The 16,198-nt window shown below is 51.5% G+C and overlaps 1 protein-coding gene and 1 long non-coding RNA gene across 2 annotated transcripts; one reads left to right on the top strand and one right to left on the bottom strand.

Annotated features, from left to right (window-relative positions):
* Positions 1-782: 782 nt before the first annotated feature.
* Positions 783-15,553, top strand: ALAD (aminolevulinate dehydratase). The gene is made up of 12 exons (XM_079953043.1): positions 783-873; positions 3,621-3,775; positions 4,598-4,648; positions 6,364-6,460; positions 6,633-6,768; positions 7,207-7,290; positions 8,276-8,364; positions 8,669-8,724; positions 9,536-9,623; positions 11,875-11,961; positions 12,093-12,222; positions 13,519-15,553. The coding sequence occupies exons 2-12, from the start codon at positions 3,663-3,665 to the stop codon at positions 13,584-13,586; spliced, it is 999 nt and encodes a 332-aa protein (XP_079809169.1). The 5' UTR covers positions 783-873; positions 3,621-3,662; the 3' UTR covers positions 13,587-15,553.
* Positions 15,172-16,140, bottom strand: LOC307202804. Its single transcript, XR_013833012.1, has 2 exons — positions 15,823-16,140; positions 15,172-15,678 (listed from the first exon to the last, which is right to left on the bottom strand). It is a non-coding gene; the product is annotated as an uncharacterized lncRNA (long non-coding RNA).
* Positions 16,141-16,198: the final 58 nt, after the last annotated feature.

Below are 16,198 nucleotides of genomic sequence, written 5' to 3' on the forward strand. Positions count from 1 at the left end.
ATTTTTTTTTTATTACAACCAATTTTTGGGGGAAGGCCCCACTGGCGAAAGCACACCTTGGGTTACAACCTGCTTTGGTTTACAATCAGACCTCCAAAACGGATTATGGTTGTAAACCAAAATATCACTGTACTTGTAGATCTATTATTTTTATTATGTTGCTTTGTTCGATATATATGTGTGTTCATTCTTAATCAGCATTATAATTTCCCTACTTTCTGCTTTGCTTGAGGCATAACATGAAGGTTAATAACAAGTACCAGAGTCGGATGGGTTGAAAGAAAGACCGTGCTGCTGCTGCTGCTGCTACATGTCACAAACCAGCAATTAAAAACTCTTGCAGAATCCCAGGCTGGCTAGGCTGGCAATTAGGTAGCAAAAGACGGGGCATTAGCTCTGCCCTTCATTCATCCGCTGACTGGCAGGGATGCAAAGGCAGAGACTGACAGGAGGGTCTCTCACAGCTTTACCGCAGAAATAATAATCTACAGCACCAGAAAGACACCTTCACTGCGCTCAACCGCGGCCGTGGGTGCCATGCAGCGTGCATGGCCCTGGCACCGAAATCTGTGGGTGGTCGGGCATCCAGGGCCCCAAGGATTTGACGTCTTTGTTGCTTGCTGGTGACAAGAAGCTGCCAAATGGAGTCAGCGCCCCCCAGAATGTAGGTCCGCCATTGAACCCACCCAGTCCTGGCATTTGCGAGCAGGAGGCGCGGCCGCCCAAGCGGGGGAGGAGCGTATTGCTTCGCTCGCGGACGCGCTGAGGTTTTTTCTGGGGGGTGTGGCTATGCAAACGAAGTGGCTTCCCGCGAGGGCTGCCGGGAAAACAGCTGACTGCTCCCGCGTGAGCGAGCCGCGGCAGAAGAAGCAGGTGAGGATCGCCTTCCCGGGCAGGGGGAGGGGGCTGGATCTGAGCTTTGCGCCGGCAGATCCTCGGGCTCCAGAAAGCGGAAGGAAGTGGCTGCGGGCTGCAATGGCCCGCTGGGCCGTGGCGGACCTATGGGGGGCCCTGAAGTTCGAACTGGGCTGGGGGGCCCTTAAGCAATGAGTCTCCGCTCTGACCTTCTGCAGATCGCTGCATTTTTATTTGTTTTAATTAACTACTACATCTTAGATTTGATTAAAATGGCTGTTCTGGGTTATCTCACTCGCCCAAGTCACTGGGATGAATGAAAATACCCGGTGCCTTATAGTTTTTTTTCAAGCCCCACGTTGGGCAAAAAGTTCCTGCCTTGTGGGGATTGGGACGGATGACTCTCGGGTCCCTTCCAACTTGACCATTCTGTGATTCTACCATTCTTTTTTCTACTTTTTCAAGCTACTTTTTCACATCCTGATAGTTGCAAAGTCATTTTCTGGAGACAATATGCAGAAAGAATTTAAGCGCTCTTCGGCAGAATGGCCAATTTACCGCCTTTACGACATCTGTGCTACTGTCGAAATAGATACCACCCGAAATGAATGGATTTGAGTCATGTGACTCAAATCGGGTCAGCTGGACCCAGTTTTTAAAAGCAATGTGGACTCAAGTCGCTTCTGGGGCTCCCTCGGGATTCTGGACCCTGCAGCTCAAGCTCCACTCATTTTATAAAAGATCTGCTCCTGTGACTTTACCTGGGCGGGAGGTCAGCTTCTAAAACCAAGCACTTCTGTTTCCTTATTGCTTCATACACGGGGGCCAAGGCTTGCTCAACCTCTCTCTGCCTCTCCCCTTATGCATTGCATTCTCACAACAGCCCTGTGAGGTGGGTTAGGCTGAGAGAGGCAACCACTCCCCCATACAACAAGGTCACCTAGGGAGCTTAAGGACTGGTTTTTGGGAGAGGGAGCAGGATCTGAACTCTGGTCACTCCCAAGTCCTAGTCCTCATTAAATTGTGAGTTAGGCTCAGAGAAGGTGACTGGACCCCCAAGGTTGTCAGCAGGCAGAATGGGACGGGGGTTTGAACCCCCTGGGCTGGTTCCCTTTATAACTTTTTCTGCAGAGAGCTGGTGAACGTGAGATCAGCTCTCTTGCGATGCTCAGGCTCAGGGTCCAGCAGATCCGACTTGGTTCCAGGCACCCAAAGGAAGGACTTTTTTTTTTAATGCAACACAATAGTGGCTTACGGAACTCCTTGCCACAATACCTGGTGACGGCCACTGCCTTAGGAGGCTTTGAAATGCACAGAGGAGGGGAGATCTGCCGTTACCTACCCTGACTGCTCAGTGAGACTTACATGCTCAGGGTCAGTCTATCCTCAAGTACTTGTTACCTTTATGGCCTGCTTAAGGCTCCCTGGAAGCCCCTGGATGGCGGATGTGTGGAAAGGAGGACGATGGGCTGTGCGGATTTTTGGCCGGATAAACCTGCTGGGCTTTAACTGCAGCTTGAACTGAAGCCCCAAAAAGAGCCCTCCTCCACCGGGATTAGAGCCCTGCCTAGCTGCCTTTTTGCTCTTGCCTCTGGCAACCTGCCTCTCCTCATGTCATGCGTGGGCCAATTGCACCACCCAACCCGTTTCATCTTGCTGCAGAGGAATTTGCCACCCTCAGATGAGAGATTATTAAGCGGCCTCTTCTTCCAGGCTTCAGGGAGAGAGATTGTCTTCCTCGTTTTCAGAACCGCCGACAAAAATCCAAATACTCCTTCGAAGTAAAGGGAGCAGGTTTTTAATCCCTAAAGAATGCTCTTTCATGAGAACACAGGAAGAGCCCTGAGGCTCTTTGGGTGAGACCCAAGAGGGCCCACCTAGCCCACCATCCAGTTCTACCAGGGGCCCCTGTAAAGGTAAAGGGACCCCTGACCATTAGGTCCAGTCATGACCGACTCTGGGGTTGCAGCGCTCATCTCACTTTACTGGCTGAGGGAGCCGGTGTACAGCTTCCAGGTCATGTGGCCAACATGACTAAGCCGCTTCTGGCGAACCAGAGCAGCGCACGGAAATGCCATTTACCTTCCCACCGGAGCGGTACCTATTTATCTACTTGCACTTTGTGCTTTCGAACTGCTAGGTTGGCAGGAGCAGGGATCGAACAACGGGAGCTCACCCTGTCGCGGGGATTCGAACTGCCGACCTTCTGATTGGCAAGTCCTAGGCTCTGTGGTTTAACCCACAGTGCCACCTGCATCCCTAGGGGCCCCTGAGAACCTTATAAATCCAGATAGACTGCCCCTGCACCTAGAGGCTCCATAAGAAGAGCCTGGCCCAAAGGGACTCAGCTCATCCAGCCTTCTGTTCTCACAGTTGGCAGGCCATATGCTCATTATGGGAAGCGGGATCTGAGTGTAAGGGCTGCACTCTCCCCTTCTGCAGTTTCCAGCTGCTGGGATTCAGATGTGTAGACTCCTACAACACAAAGAGGTGCCCTGCCAGGCCTCAGATTTCCCTCTAAGTTACGTTGTCCTTCCTTTCACCTAGTACCAGGCATACTCAGACCAATTGTGGCTGATCAGTGGGGTTGGGGTTGCGCTCTGCACTTGCTTGATGTTACTCTCATTTCTTTGCATGGCCGTCACTTGCACCAGGAATTGGGCATACATAGGGGGCATCTCCCAGAGTCCTCTGTGGTGCCTGGGCAGTGGCACCCCCGGCAGCAGTCACCCCTCTAAAACTGCCGCTGCCTCTCTGCTTTCCAGAGCCGTTTCCTCCCGTGACCCAGCGACTGGCGAGACCTTGAGATGCAGGCTGAGTCCCTCTTGCACAGTGGCTACTTTCACCCCACCCTCCGCTTGTGGCAGGCGACGGCCGCTAGCTTCCGCGCAGCCAACCTCATCTACCCCATCTTTGTGACGTGAGTCTCTCAGCCATTTCCTAACTGGGGTGTCCGGCTTGGGTTAGTTGGTCCCTGCTGGGTCTGAGCCAGTTGGGTCTTTTCTGACGTCCTCAACTCCCGCCTGGCACCTTCCTGGTACACCTTTAGGCGCCAGGTGAAAATGTTCCTCTTTAACCAGGCCTTTGGCTGACAGGCATCTGATGCCCTTTTAAATCTGTTGCATGGAGGGGGATTATTGGTTTGCTTTTCTTCTTATTTTTATCGTGCAGTTTGTGTTTTTGTGTTGCAATTTGGTGTTGTGAACCGCCCTGAGACCTGCGGGCATTGGGCAGTATACAAATTTAATAAGTAATAATAATAATAACTATTAATGTTAGCATTTGGTCATCCCACAGGGCAGGGCAGTATCCTTAACTCCATATTTGTAGGGTGGTCAGGGGCTGAGGGACCATGGCTTGCCTACAGCCACCTTGTGAGCTTGTGACGGGGGGTGGGGGTGGGATAACAGCTTAGTTTGGCCCTTCCTGATCCCTGGCTATTAGCCACAGTTCTGACTGATGCCTGGGGTTCTCTTCTATTCTGCCTTTTAGCAAACTGCAGCCCCGCCTTCTCTTGGGGCACAAAGTCTCCCAACCTAGAAAACCTCCTATTCCTGGTTTTGGGGGTGGTTGGCAGCCCTCTGTTTTCCTGGGGGCTGCAGGCTTCAAACAACGATGGCACTGTCAGGTGACGGCAAAGGAATGTCCCTTGGCGCTGAGCCTATCTCTGGCTGCGCTGGGTCTGCCGACCTCGCTGCCAGGATCCTCTCCAGCTCCCACTTCCCCTGTTTAACTTTTTCAGGGACAGCCCAGATGCCGTGGAGCCCATTGCCAGCCTGCCTGGTCAAGCCCGGTGAGTGAACACTTCAAAATATAGGGAACTGCCTTACGCTGAGCCAACCCTGGATCTGCCTGGCCCAGCATTGTTGATTCTTGAGAGGGTCTTGGGGAGAAGCTGGGGGCAGCGGGTGGGGAGGCAGCTCCCCAGTCCTACCTGAAAGCCCCATTACAGAAGTCCTGGGGGTGCGGAGCTGAAGTCGGCACTTTCTGTATACAAACCTCTGTTCATTTTTTCTTCCCCATATTGCCTGCCTGAGTCAATGCAGCTCAAACCCCTGCAGAAGGACAGGAATGTGCTTATGTTTCCAGCTGCCTTTGCCCCAGACTTCTCTGGGTCCCGTGAGATAAGGGCTCCCGATGGGCAGAGCCAGAAGCTGATGTTTGCCTCCACCCCACCGTGCCTTCCCGAGATAAAAGCTCTTTTGTTGCGGTTGCAACTTGGAGATGAGAGATAACAAGGTCCACCCCAAGGCCCCGGCCCACTCGTTGGGCTGGGGGGACAGAGTGCTGTGCCCGCCCTGGCCTTCTCATGGCTTGGGAGCCTTTGCTGCTCTGTGGGGCTGTGGCTTTGACCTGAGAAGGTTTCTCCAAGGGAAGCAGCTGGTCTGACCAGGGGCGGGATTTTTGTAATCTGGTGTCCTGAGGGAGGACAAAATATTGTGCCTTCCCTTTCTTATTTTCATACAATAATTCCTTTTGGTAGAGTTGCGTTTCTCCTCAGTAAGTCCCCTTATAAACATACCGTATTTTTCGCTCTATAAGACGCACCAGACCACAGGACGCACCTAGTTTTTGGAGGAGTGAAAGAAGAAAAAAAATATTCTGAATCCCAGAAGTGAAAGCAGCGATCCCTCTTGTTGTTCTGGTTTCTGGGATAGCTGCACAGCCTGCATTCGCTCCATAAGACGCACACACATTTCCCCTTACTTTTTAGGAGGGGAAAAGTGAGTCTTATAGAGCAAAAAATACGGTAGGTTTTACTATTATTTTGATGGTGGTTTTGCGCCCCCTTGGCGTATGTGGAGAACTGCCCTAAACCTGACACAGGCCTGAGGAGGAAGGGATATTTCCTATAGTGGTTCTGTGTACCTTGAGTGGGGAGAAACACAGCAGTGTAATGCAATGGAATTGGCCTGCTTAAGCCAACAGACAACTTCTCTGCTTCTGCAGTTTCATCTTCTTGAAAACCTAATACAAACTATTTTCAAAAAGAAGAAGAAGAGAGAATGCATGGGGCTTTCAATCATTGCGTGACACAACTTGCAGCTTCAGGAGCTGTGTTCCAGTGATGCCACTGTCTGAGGAGCGGGGAGCAGTGAACAGGGGCCCAGGGCTGCCATCCTCTCCTGCTTGCCAGGCTTCCAGTCTGGTTGCCCCCTGGTGCAGTGGGCGCTCTTACCTGTTGACCTGGCATGCCTGATGAAAAACTAAGTGGAACGTCCACGTCCCGAGGCAGCATACCTTAAAACTGCCAGGTGGTGGAGGCAAATAACCGGAGCGGAGGGGGCTTCTGCTAGAACCAGACAGAGGACTAGAGGGAGCTGCTTGGGGCTGATCCAGCAGCCGCACTTTCCTTACTAAGGCAGTGTGCTTGATCCATGCCATTTGCTGAGATGTGGGGTCCCTCCGGGGGTGGGGGGCAGCAGCTTCTCAGTGCCTATGTGACCCTATCGCTTTGCTCATCAACCTCCTTTGGTCTCTCTATCTCTCTCTGCCCCCCCCCCCCAGTTATGGGGTCAACAGGCTGGAGGAGATGCTACGTCCCCTTGTGGCTGATGGCCTGAAGTCCATTCTGATTTTTGGGGTCCCAAGCCGAGCCGTCAAGGTGGGTAAAGGGGGTGGAGGCACCCTGGCGGTTTCAGTCATATGTTAAATTAGATTAGCCTCCATCCACAAATCCTGCACCTGGCTGCTGAGCTCCAGCCCCACTTACCATGTTGCTGGCTGCAGTTTAACCAACTTCCTCCTGCCTGCCCCCCTCCCCTCCCCCGCCGCAGGACGAGCGTGGATCTGCGGCCGATGCCAAGGACACCCCCGTGATCCAGGCCATTGCCACGATCCGTGCCTTGTTCCCTGAGCTGCTGATCGCCTGCGACGTCTGCCTGTGCCCTTACACCTCCCACGGGCACTGTGGTAAGTGCTGCCAGAGGGGAGCAGGAGCCGGACCCCCTCTTCTTGTCATAGGGGAGAGGGAAAGCCCCTCAAATTCTGCCATGTGTATTGCATTAAATCAGGGTTTCCCAAATCTGGGTCTCCAGGTTTTTTTTTTGTGGGATGTAAGGGAAGCAAGATCTGTTCAGTGCATTGATGCTGTGCCTCTTGCAGGCCTCCTCAGGCTCCTCCCGCCCTTTTTTATCTCTCTTGAAATATGGCTGCTATTACTTCACTATAGCACACTTTTTAAACAACGCATGGGTGAAACAAGGTTTTCCTGGTTTGCTTCTGGTGTTTGCTTCCAAGAGTCCTCGTGAACACCAGTGGAATTTGGGGGACCGTATGTGTGTCTGTTGGGGGGTGGAACAGGGAGAAATTGGACCCCCAGAATCTTGACCGCTGCCCTTGCCCTTTCAGGCATTCTTCGGGAAGATGGCACCCTCCAGAATGAGACCAGCTGCCAGAGGCTGGCTGAGGTGGCTCTGGCCTATGCCAAGGCAGGTGAGAGCACAGTTGGCTGCCAAGCCCCATCAGCGGCACTGCGCAGGTGCCACAGGAATGACACTCCAGACGGACGTGAGACTGAAAGACAGGTGTCTTTGCTGCAGGAAGTGGCAGCGGCTGTTTAGCTGAGGGAGTGTAAAAGTTGGGTTAGAGCAACACTCTGAGGGGAGGCAACTCTTGGTTATGACATTAAGCAGAACCTCCAGGTTCAGAGGCAGCCTACCTTGGAATGGCAGCTGTTTGGGGGCTCTTGCTGGGTGAGGAAAGAGGCCTTTGCCCTGATTGAGCATGGCTCCTCTGAGGTTGCTTGGGCTGGGTGGCTCCTTTTGTGTGGTAGGTGGGCCCCTGGGGAAGCTGGCGGTCTATCAGGGCTGGAGTCAGATGCAAGTCAGCAAGAAAGGATGCAAATCTCTGATGCCAATGAAGTTAACTCTTTATTCTAGGAGATGGTATACAGTAAACCTTTCCCAGCAGGTCTTGCCCCTATGGAGCAGGTGCCAGGATGGAAGGTCCCTGCCTTCTACCACTCTTAAGGCTCCTCCTCTCGCAGAAATTTCCCAAGCAGTCTCAGACTGTGTTTACACACCTCTGGCCTCTGTTCTGCCCTCCTGCATGCTATTGGAGACCAGCGGGAGGGGAGCTTGTTGCAGCAGGAGAGAGAGACTCCCCGGGTTCTTCAGCAACCTCTTGATGCCCCTCCTCTGCTTCAGCCTCAGAGTCTGAACTGCTCCCTGTCACCGTTTCTCCCTGCTCACCAAACCCTGTTTCCCCCTCAGCATCTGACACCTTCTCCCACCAATCTTCTCCCTCCAACCTCTCCTCTATGTCCCACCACCAATCCCCCGGCTCTGAGCCTTCCTCCTCTGGGAGTTCCCTTGAGGGTTCCCTGGCTGGTGCCTCCCACCGCTCCTCTTTGCCAGCCTGTCCCTGGCGGTGGTCCACCCTCAGCTCCCCTGAGCCATCACCCATCTTCCTCCTCCAGGATGCCATATCGTGGCCCCCTCGGACATGATGGACGGGCACATTGGCGCCATCAAGCAGGCCTTGGTCTCCAACGACTTGGGCAACAAGGTGAGCCAGGGACGAGCCCGCACCCTCCCTTGGCAGACCTCCTCACAGAGCCCTCCAGGGTCGTGGTGCCTTTACTAGGCCGACCGGAGGCCCTCTGAGGTTGCCATGGCAACGACTTATCTTGATGGGCCTGCAGGGCCACAGATTAGGGGTGGAGGGGAATGGATGTGATTCCCTCCCTGTGCCCCTTCAGGAGAGATTGTGAGGGGCCTGGCAGGCAGGGGGCAGGAGAGCCTGTGTGGGTTTTTTTAAAAAGCCCTTTAGACAGCAAACCTCTCTCACCTTTCCTCCGTGTCGGCTGCAGGTATCCGTCCTGAGCTACAGCGCCAAGTTTGCTTCCTGCTTCTACGGCCCCTTCAGGTGAGAAAATGAGAAGAGCCGTGAGGCTGGGTCAGGACAATGGCTAGTCCAGCATCTAGTCCAGCATCCTGTTTTCACAATGACTGAAACCCACAAGCTGTATTTGAACACCAGGGCGTACTCCCTACCCATGGTTTCCAGAAACTTGGATTCAGAAGCATGGCTGCCTCGAGCTACCCCTCCTCCATGAGTTTATCTAATCTTCTTTTAAAGCTATCCATTTTGGTGGCCCTGGCTGCCTTCTGCAGGAGGGAGTTCCATAGATTAACTACGGAACTTTCCTTTTTCCGTCTTGAATCTTCCAATGTTCAGCTTCGCTGGAAGTCATTCTAGCGCAAGGAGAGAGGGAGGAGAGAGAGGGAGAAATAACCTCCCTCTGTCCACACCAGGACATGGCAAAGTTCTGCCATGTCATCTCTTTCCTGTTTTTTCTCCAAACTAAAAAGTCCCCAAGGCTGCGGCCTTTCCTCTTAGGGGAGGCGCTTCATCCCCTTGATTGTTTTGGCTGACCGTTTTCTCAGCCTTCTCCAGATCTGCAATATCCATTTTGAGGCGAGGCGACTTACACTGTATCAGCCCTTGGGAGGGGAGGGGAGGGGAGGGCGAATTGCAGGGGTTTGTGGCCCAGCAGGTGTTTCTGGGCTGCAAGTCCCACCCGCCCTGGCCTTGGCTATTCTTTCTGGGGCTAATGGGAGGTGTGTTTCAGTGTACATCTGGTAAACCAAAGGCTGCCCGCAATCACTACTTGGAGGTCTCATGGGTGATTTCACAGGCTCGATCCTTTTTTGTCCTTCTTTCTGGTTCCATGCAGAGATGCAGCCCAGTCCAAGCCTGCTTTTGGAGACCGGCGGTGTTACCAGCTCCCTCCAGGGTCGCGGGGCTTGGCCTTGCGGGCTGTGGTGAGTCACCCCCCCCCCATTCCCTGAAAGGGAACAGACCCCCACAGGAGGAGCCGAATGCTTCTTCCTTGGAAGTTTTTAAGCAGAGGTCGGGTGGCCATTGCACAGGGTTGGACCCTTTGGGGTCCTTTCCACTTCCCATTGTGCGATTCTGTGCAAAATCACTAGCTGTGATTCCTTTATTTCAGGGGGTTGGACTAGATGAATCTTGGGGGGGGGGCAAAGACTCTACAGTTGTGTGATTCTTACCATCTTAGCTTCCAGCTGTGAACACCAGGGGGAAGGCACTACTGGGGGTGGAAGAGGAGAAGGACACTGCTGGTGGGATGAACCCAGACTTCCCTTCAACTCAACACAGCGATCCTCTTAGTGGATTTAGTGCATCTGAGAAACAGGGATTAAGGCTGAGCCTGCTGCTTAGGGGGCTCTACCTTGGCTCCAGTGACCTCCAGGCCTCTCTGCGCGTTCTTCGTTCCTCCTTGACCTGCCCCAGTTCCTCAGGAACAGCCCACCTCAAGGTGCTGCGGCAAAACCAGACTCTCGCTGGGCTCTGAAGTGGCCTGTCCCTGGCTCCTGCCTCGGTGGTGGGCTGTGCTCTTGAGCTGTTATCAAGTCTGAGGTTCGACTGAAGTTCCCCCAGAGAGCGCCTGGAAGGCAGCCAGAGCGAGCCACCCTTGGGCAGCTTGATCTGCGTGCAGAATCCGCTTTGGAGGGCAGAGGCTTGGCTTTCTCCTCCCGTGGCCTCTCTCCCACCCCAGTGATCAAATGGTAGCAAATAAAAAGCTCCTTGGACTGTAGCCCCTGAAGCTGACCTGCATCAGAACTGCAGCACGGATGGCTCCAGGGTCTGGCCTGGTTTGAAGCAGTTGCCAGCGAGGCCTCCATTCTCCCTCCTTATGCCTGTCTGCCATAGCATAAGAAGAGCCTGCAGGATGAGGCTGGTGGCCCCTGTACCCCAGCACCCTGTTCTCACAGGGGCCAACCAGGTACCTGTGCGAAAACCTGCAAGCAGGATCCGAGCACAAGAGCCCTCTCCCCTCACTGTGGTTTCCAGGAACTAGTACCATCTCATCCAACCCCCTGCAATGCAGATGGCCATCCAACCTGTGCTTAAAAACCACCTGTGAAGGAGAGTTCACCACCTTCCAAGGCTGTCCATTCAGCTGTTAAACGGCTCTGTTTTTTCTCCATCAGACGCTCCCTTCTGGTTATTTGAACCCATTGGTTCAGGCCCTACCTTCTGGGGCAGCAGAAAACAAGCTAGCTCCATTTTCCTTGTGACGGCCCTTCAGATATTTGAAGGTGGCTCTCGTATCTCTTCTCAGACTCCCCTTTACCAGGCTAAACATCACCACCATCCCTCAATAGGCTTGGTTTCCAGACCCTTGTTCATTTTGGTTGCCCACCTCTTCACATTCTCCAGCTTGTCTATCCACCTTAAAGCCATGTGCTTTTAAGTCATGTGATTTAAATGTATAGTTTGTATGCAGGGCTGGAATGAACCGTGAGCATATAGGATTGAGCTAGTTCGGCATCCTTGAAATGTAGCCAAATAAGCTTACTTTCCAATTCAACATATTCTAATCCTAAACGTAATATGAAGCATGGGGGGGTGGGGAGGAAACTGCCTTATTTGGAAACTCAAAAGGAGCTTTTCCCATGCCTGTTGGGTTGGAATAAACGACAGACGAGTAGCAGGTGTCATCTGGGAGGCATCCTCTCGAGCATGTCTCGAGGAGTCTCTTTTATTGAATATTACAGCATTGCCACATATGTGCTTGTTGCTGATTGGTCAACACAAATACAATACAAGGGTTGCATATAGGCATTAATCATCAATAAACCAAAGGCTGGGGAAGGGAACACAGAACTGGGCAGGCGTGAAAGCCTCCTTGTTAAACTATTACTAGTGATTAATATGGCAAGACTTAAACAATTACTCGGTGATTAATATACAGCATTCATTTGTAAATGTGGTCAACCAAGCACTAAGAACAGGTCAGACTAAGAACGAGTCAGAATGCAATGTTTTCTGATGTGCAGAAACAAAACTTTCCTTCACATGCCAGGTACAGTTTTGTAAAATTCTGTCATGTTGCCTCTTCCTTGCCTTTGCTCGAAACTCAGAAGTCCCCTACATTGCAACCTGTTGATTGCTCGACCCCTCGATCATTTTGGTTTCCCTTTTCTGAACCTTTTCCAACTCGCTCTGTTGTGTGCCTTTTCTCTGTATGTGGCCATCCCCTGCCAGGACCGAGACGTGCGGGAGGGAGCAGACATGCTGATGGTCAAGCCAGGAATGCCTTACCTTGATCTTGTGCGGGAGGTGAAGGAAAAGGTAAGCTCCCTGCTCCCCGGAATGTGTGGGAGGGGAGAGACCCACCCCCACTGGGTGGGCCTTGGCACCATCTTGGCTGAGCAAAGGGGAAAGGCATCTGTCTCGGCTGATGTGCACCTGTGTTTTTACAGCATCCAAACCACCCGCTGGCCGTCTACCACGTCTCTGGAGAGTTTGCCATGTTGTGGCACGGAGCGCAAGCTGGGGCCTTTGACCTGAAGGCTGTGGTGATGGAGGCCATGACTGCATTCAGAAGAGCAGGTGAGAGAGGGAGGGGATTGGGTGTGTGTGTGGAGGGGGCTGCCGTGTCACAGGGAAAGACATGCCCTATGGCAAAAGGGGTACTTTCCCTGGCCTCCTTCCCAGGTCTCAAAACCTTTCATGGGATGCCCTTAAGAGCTTTCCATCAGATGGGGTTACAGTAAGTACTGACATCAGGAATGCTGGGCAGATGGGTTCCATTGATTCTGCTCCATATCGATACAGAGCAGACCGCAACGTACAGTAAGCAGAGTAAAAACTTAAAACATGTTGCAGGATTCCAAATAACTCAGAGGCAAAGAACTTCATCCAGCAGAGTTTACTACTGAGGGCAAATCAGCATAACAGTCACAAATCCATACATCTTCGGCATAGTCTATAAGAAATCCAGTTGCAGCAAACCTAACTTAAACTTACAATAAGACCTTAATACTTGGCATACTATATACAGAACACCAAACCAGAAGGAAAGAGAGACAGAAAATGAAACCCAGGCTCCTTCTGGCTTTATTATTATAGTCAGCATGACCTTGAGTGAAAGAGTTAACAGAACCAGTTTAAACCAGTTGCTCAGCTTCTCTGAAGAAATAACCCAAACATCAGGAACCTTCTGCCTGTTTGTAGGCAGAATAGAAGCTTGCTTGTTAGCTGGAAACTTCCAGCTTGTATCACACAGAGAAGCTTGTAGAACCCTCTTGAATCAGTTGGAACAGGAAAGATCTCTACACTGTAAACCAATACTTTCTGTACCACAAAATGCAAAACTGACAATAAGAAGGGCCCTGCAGCTGGATCAGGCCAAAGGTTCATCCTTGATCCAACCACATGCCTGCTCGGTGGGACGCCCACAAGCACAACACAGCCTGTGCAGCAGCAATTTTGCCCCTCGTGGGACCGCCCCTGCCCCTGCAGCAGGTGGGACTCAGAGACATGCCATTGTGGCTACTAGCCACTGATAGATTGCCTTCTCCTCCACAACTTTTCTGATCCTCTCTTAAAGCCATCCAATTTGGTGGCCATTGCTGGCTCCTGGGGGAGCGCGTTCCAGAGTTTGGCCCTGCCTTGCGCGATGAAGCACTTTCTCTTATCTGTCCCCAATCTTCCAACTTTCAGCTTCATTGGATTTCCACAAGCAGCATGAGGAGGATGGAGAGAGGTGATGAAAGAGACTAAAAGCAGATGAATTAATAGGGACTGCCCTCAGACCTTTGGGAGGCAAGCAGAATAAATTGAGGGAAGGCATTTGCAAATAAACTGTGGGTCCTTTTTTAAAGAAGGAAACTATTCTCTTTCCAGGGGCTGATATCATCATCACCTACTATGTGCCTCAGCTGCTCCAGTGGCTGAAGGAAGAACAGGCCTGAGCCATCGCTTTCCTGGGAACAAAGATGGCCGGAATAAGAATCCCGGAAGTGTCTTGAAACTTGTGGAATGGACCATGCAGATGGTTGGGGGGGGGCAACTATAGTATCAACCCCCCTCACATGCTTTTACTCTAAGGGTGCCCATCTCCAAGAGCTGTTTCAACTGACTCCATGGTCCCTTAGCATTCCAGGCCTGGAGCTAGGATTTCTTTTAATTCTCAACCAAGACGCCTTTTTAAATATATGCGTTTTTTTAAAAAAATGTTGCGAGAAACGAATAGTTGAACCTAAATCAAGTTATATATTCAGTAAAGTGATTTACGGCTTGGGAAAGCACGCTTTGGTGAAAGATCCCCCAAAGAGGTGCCCTGGAGCTCTGTGAGGCAATGGGGCAGAGGGGAATGCTTGTTGGTGCTGCAAGGACCCCGGGACGCTGTCCCAGCTGCTTCTCCACATTAATGCCATGGGGTAGGGGTGTTGTCATGCCGTCCCACAGCTGTAAGTGGGGGCGAGAACCAACCACTACTCCCCAAGCCTCTCCCAAAAGCCATGATGCATACCCACACCTTCCCAGCAGCCTCAGCTTTTGTAGCTGGAGTCAGTCAGGACCCCCACCCTCCTGGGCCAAATGGAGACAGGCAGCAAGGCAACAGAGAGCGCAGATCCTCTGGGACTCAACCAAGATGGCATCTTCTTTAACTTGATGCAGGGCAGGTGAAATTCACAGGCAGATCTTTACCTGTGTGCTTCCTTCCCATTCTGGAAATTGCAACATGCCTATACCTTGTGGAGCTCTTTAGGGTGCAGGAGCCCCACCAGGAAAAAAGCAAAACAAGAAGCTAGCCTGGTTTACAGTCTCTGCCCTCTCCTGATTTGCACGGGTGACAGTCACTAGCTGCTCAGAAAGAGGGGGGAGGAAATCACTGGCCTCCTGTGCTTTGGCATAACAGGAGGTTGTGCCACTTCCCGACTGAATGCTTCTCTTCTCCATCGCCCACATCTTGCTGCTTTTATCAGCACAGGAGCCAGACCTGCTGACATGCATGGCAACCCTCCTGATTTTGACCCGTGAAGCTGGGAAGTAATCATCAGTACACCTCTTGGAGCATAAATAAACTTTCTTACGTTTCCTGGAAAGAAATGGTTACCTGGTGGTGGAGGAGGAGGGGGTAATATTAGAACGAAATACATAGGCTACAGAAGGGGGTTGAGTGGGGGACAGGCAGGGTGTGCTGCCAAGCTGGTGTTTTTAAAACGAATGTCCTCTTCAGTGTGCAAATATGTGTTGGAGGTGTTTCAGCCATGTTAGCCCTTGCCTTGCTCTCTCTGTGGTCTGTGTTGTAGAGAGAGTGTACAAGGCGGCTGGCATGAAATTGGTTTGATATCAAGCAAGGTAGTAAGGCACGGGGGAAACTAGACGGAAGTTCAGGCAGGACGACCCCAGTAGCAGTTTCTAAGAAGGCCACCTTGGATGATAAACACAAGTTTGTGCCCTGCCAGCTTTCAAGTGCTGAGCAAGCCAGAGAGCCTCACTGCAGAGAGAATGTGAAGGCAGGAGGACCCTGTTGCCATTGGGGTGGGGGGTGGGGGTAAAAACATATCATTGTGGAATCCTGCCACTCCCCACACCCACCAGTGCTCTACATTAGAACTTAGCAAATTTGTAGGAGGAGGGTTTTTATGTTAAAAAAATCTATTTTGAATGGCAAAAGAGGCTGAGCCAGGGGCATAATGGTCTCTGGCTTAAACCACATTCGCATGTGCACATGACATGACAGTCCTTAAAGCAGTTGTTCTCGAACTTTATCTGGGCCACACTTTCAGAATAAAAATTTGCTTGCACCATACCCAATTTTGTATTGATAAGACATACATTGGAAAACAGAAAGAACGCCTAGCTGTGCTTGATTTTGGGGGAAAAATCCAAACAGTATTCTGCAAATAAAGCATTTTAATACTACACTGCACTGAAATGTTTCCTTGATTGTTCTTGAATCTTCCTGCCACACTTGCCACCCTCTGCTGCTGCACAGGCGCTGTATCCTGCAGAAGAGGGGAAATGCAACTCTGCACTTCCTCAGGAACCCACAGTCTCAATTACTTGACATGTTCTGAAGAAGTGCGCATGCACACGAAAGCTCATACCTAGAACTAACTTAGTTGGTCTTTAAGGTGCTACTGGAAGGAATTTTTTTTCTTTTATTTTGTTTTGACTATGGCAGACCAACACGGCTACCTACCTGTAACTTGACATGTTCTGGGCATGAAATAAGTATTCAAGTTACTTTGTTTACTTTCTCTGGAAACTGAACTTTTTAAATAAAATGAAATATGGTTTTGGCAGCTGGGTGACATAAGGCACTCCAAAGTGTGTGTTGGGGAGGAGCTGCACCTGTTGAATTTCTGGCTGCCTCACTACTGGACTTTAACAAAGCTCTGCTCCAGCCTCAGGCTGATCGTTCAAAAGCACTTTTCCGGAGCCAAGTCTTCATTCACAAAGCGGTGATGGGAGGGGGCTGCAAATGACCCTCACCGCCTGTCCTGCTGCTGCTGCTGCTGCTGCAATCAGTGCAGCGCCCAGAAAGCGGGCAAAGTGAGGGCGTAGGCATTTA

Source organism: Podarcis cretensis (assembly GCF_951804945.1).
Source record: "Podarcis cretensis genome assembly, chromosome: 14".
NCBI lineage: Eukaryota > Metazoa > Chordata > Lepidosauria > Squamata > Lacertidae > Podarcis > Podarcis cretensis.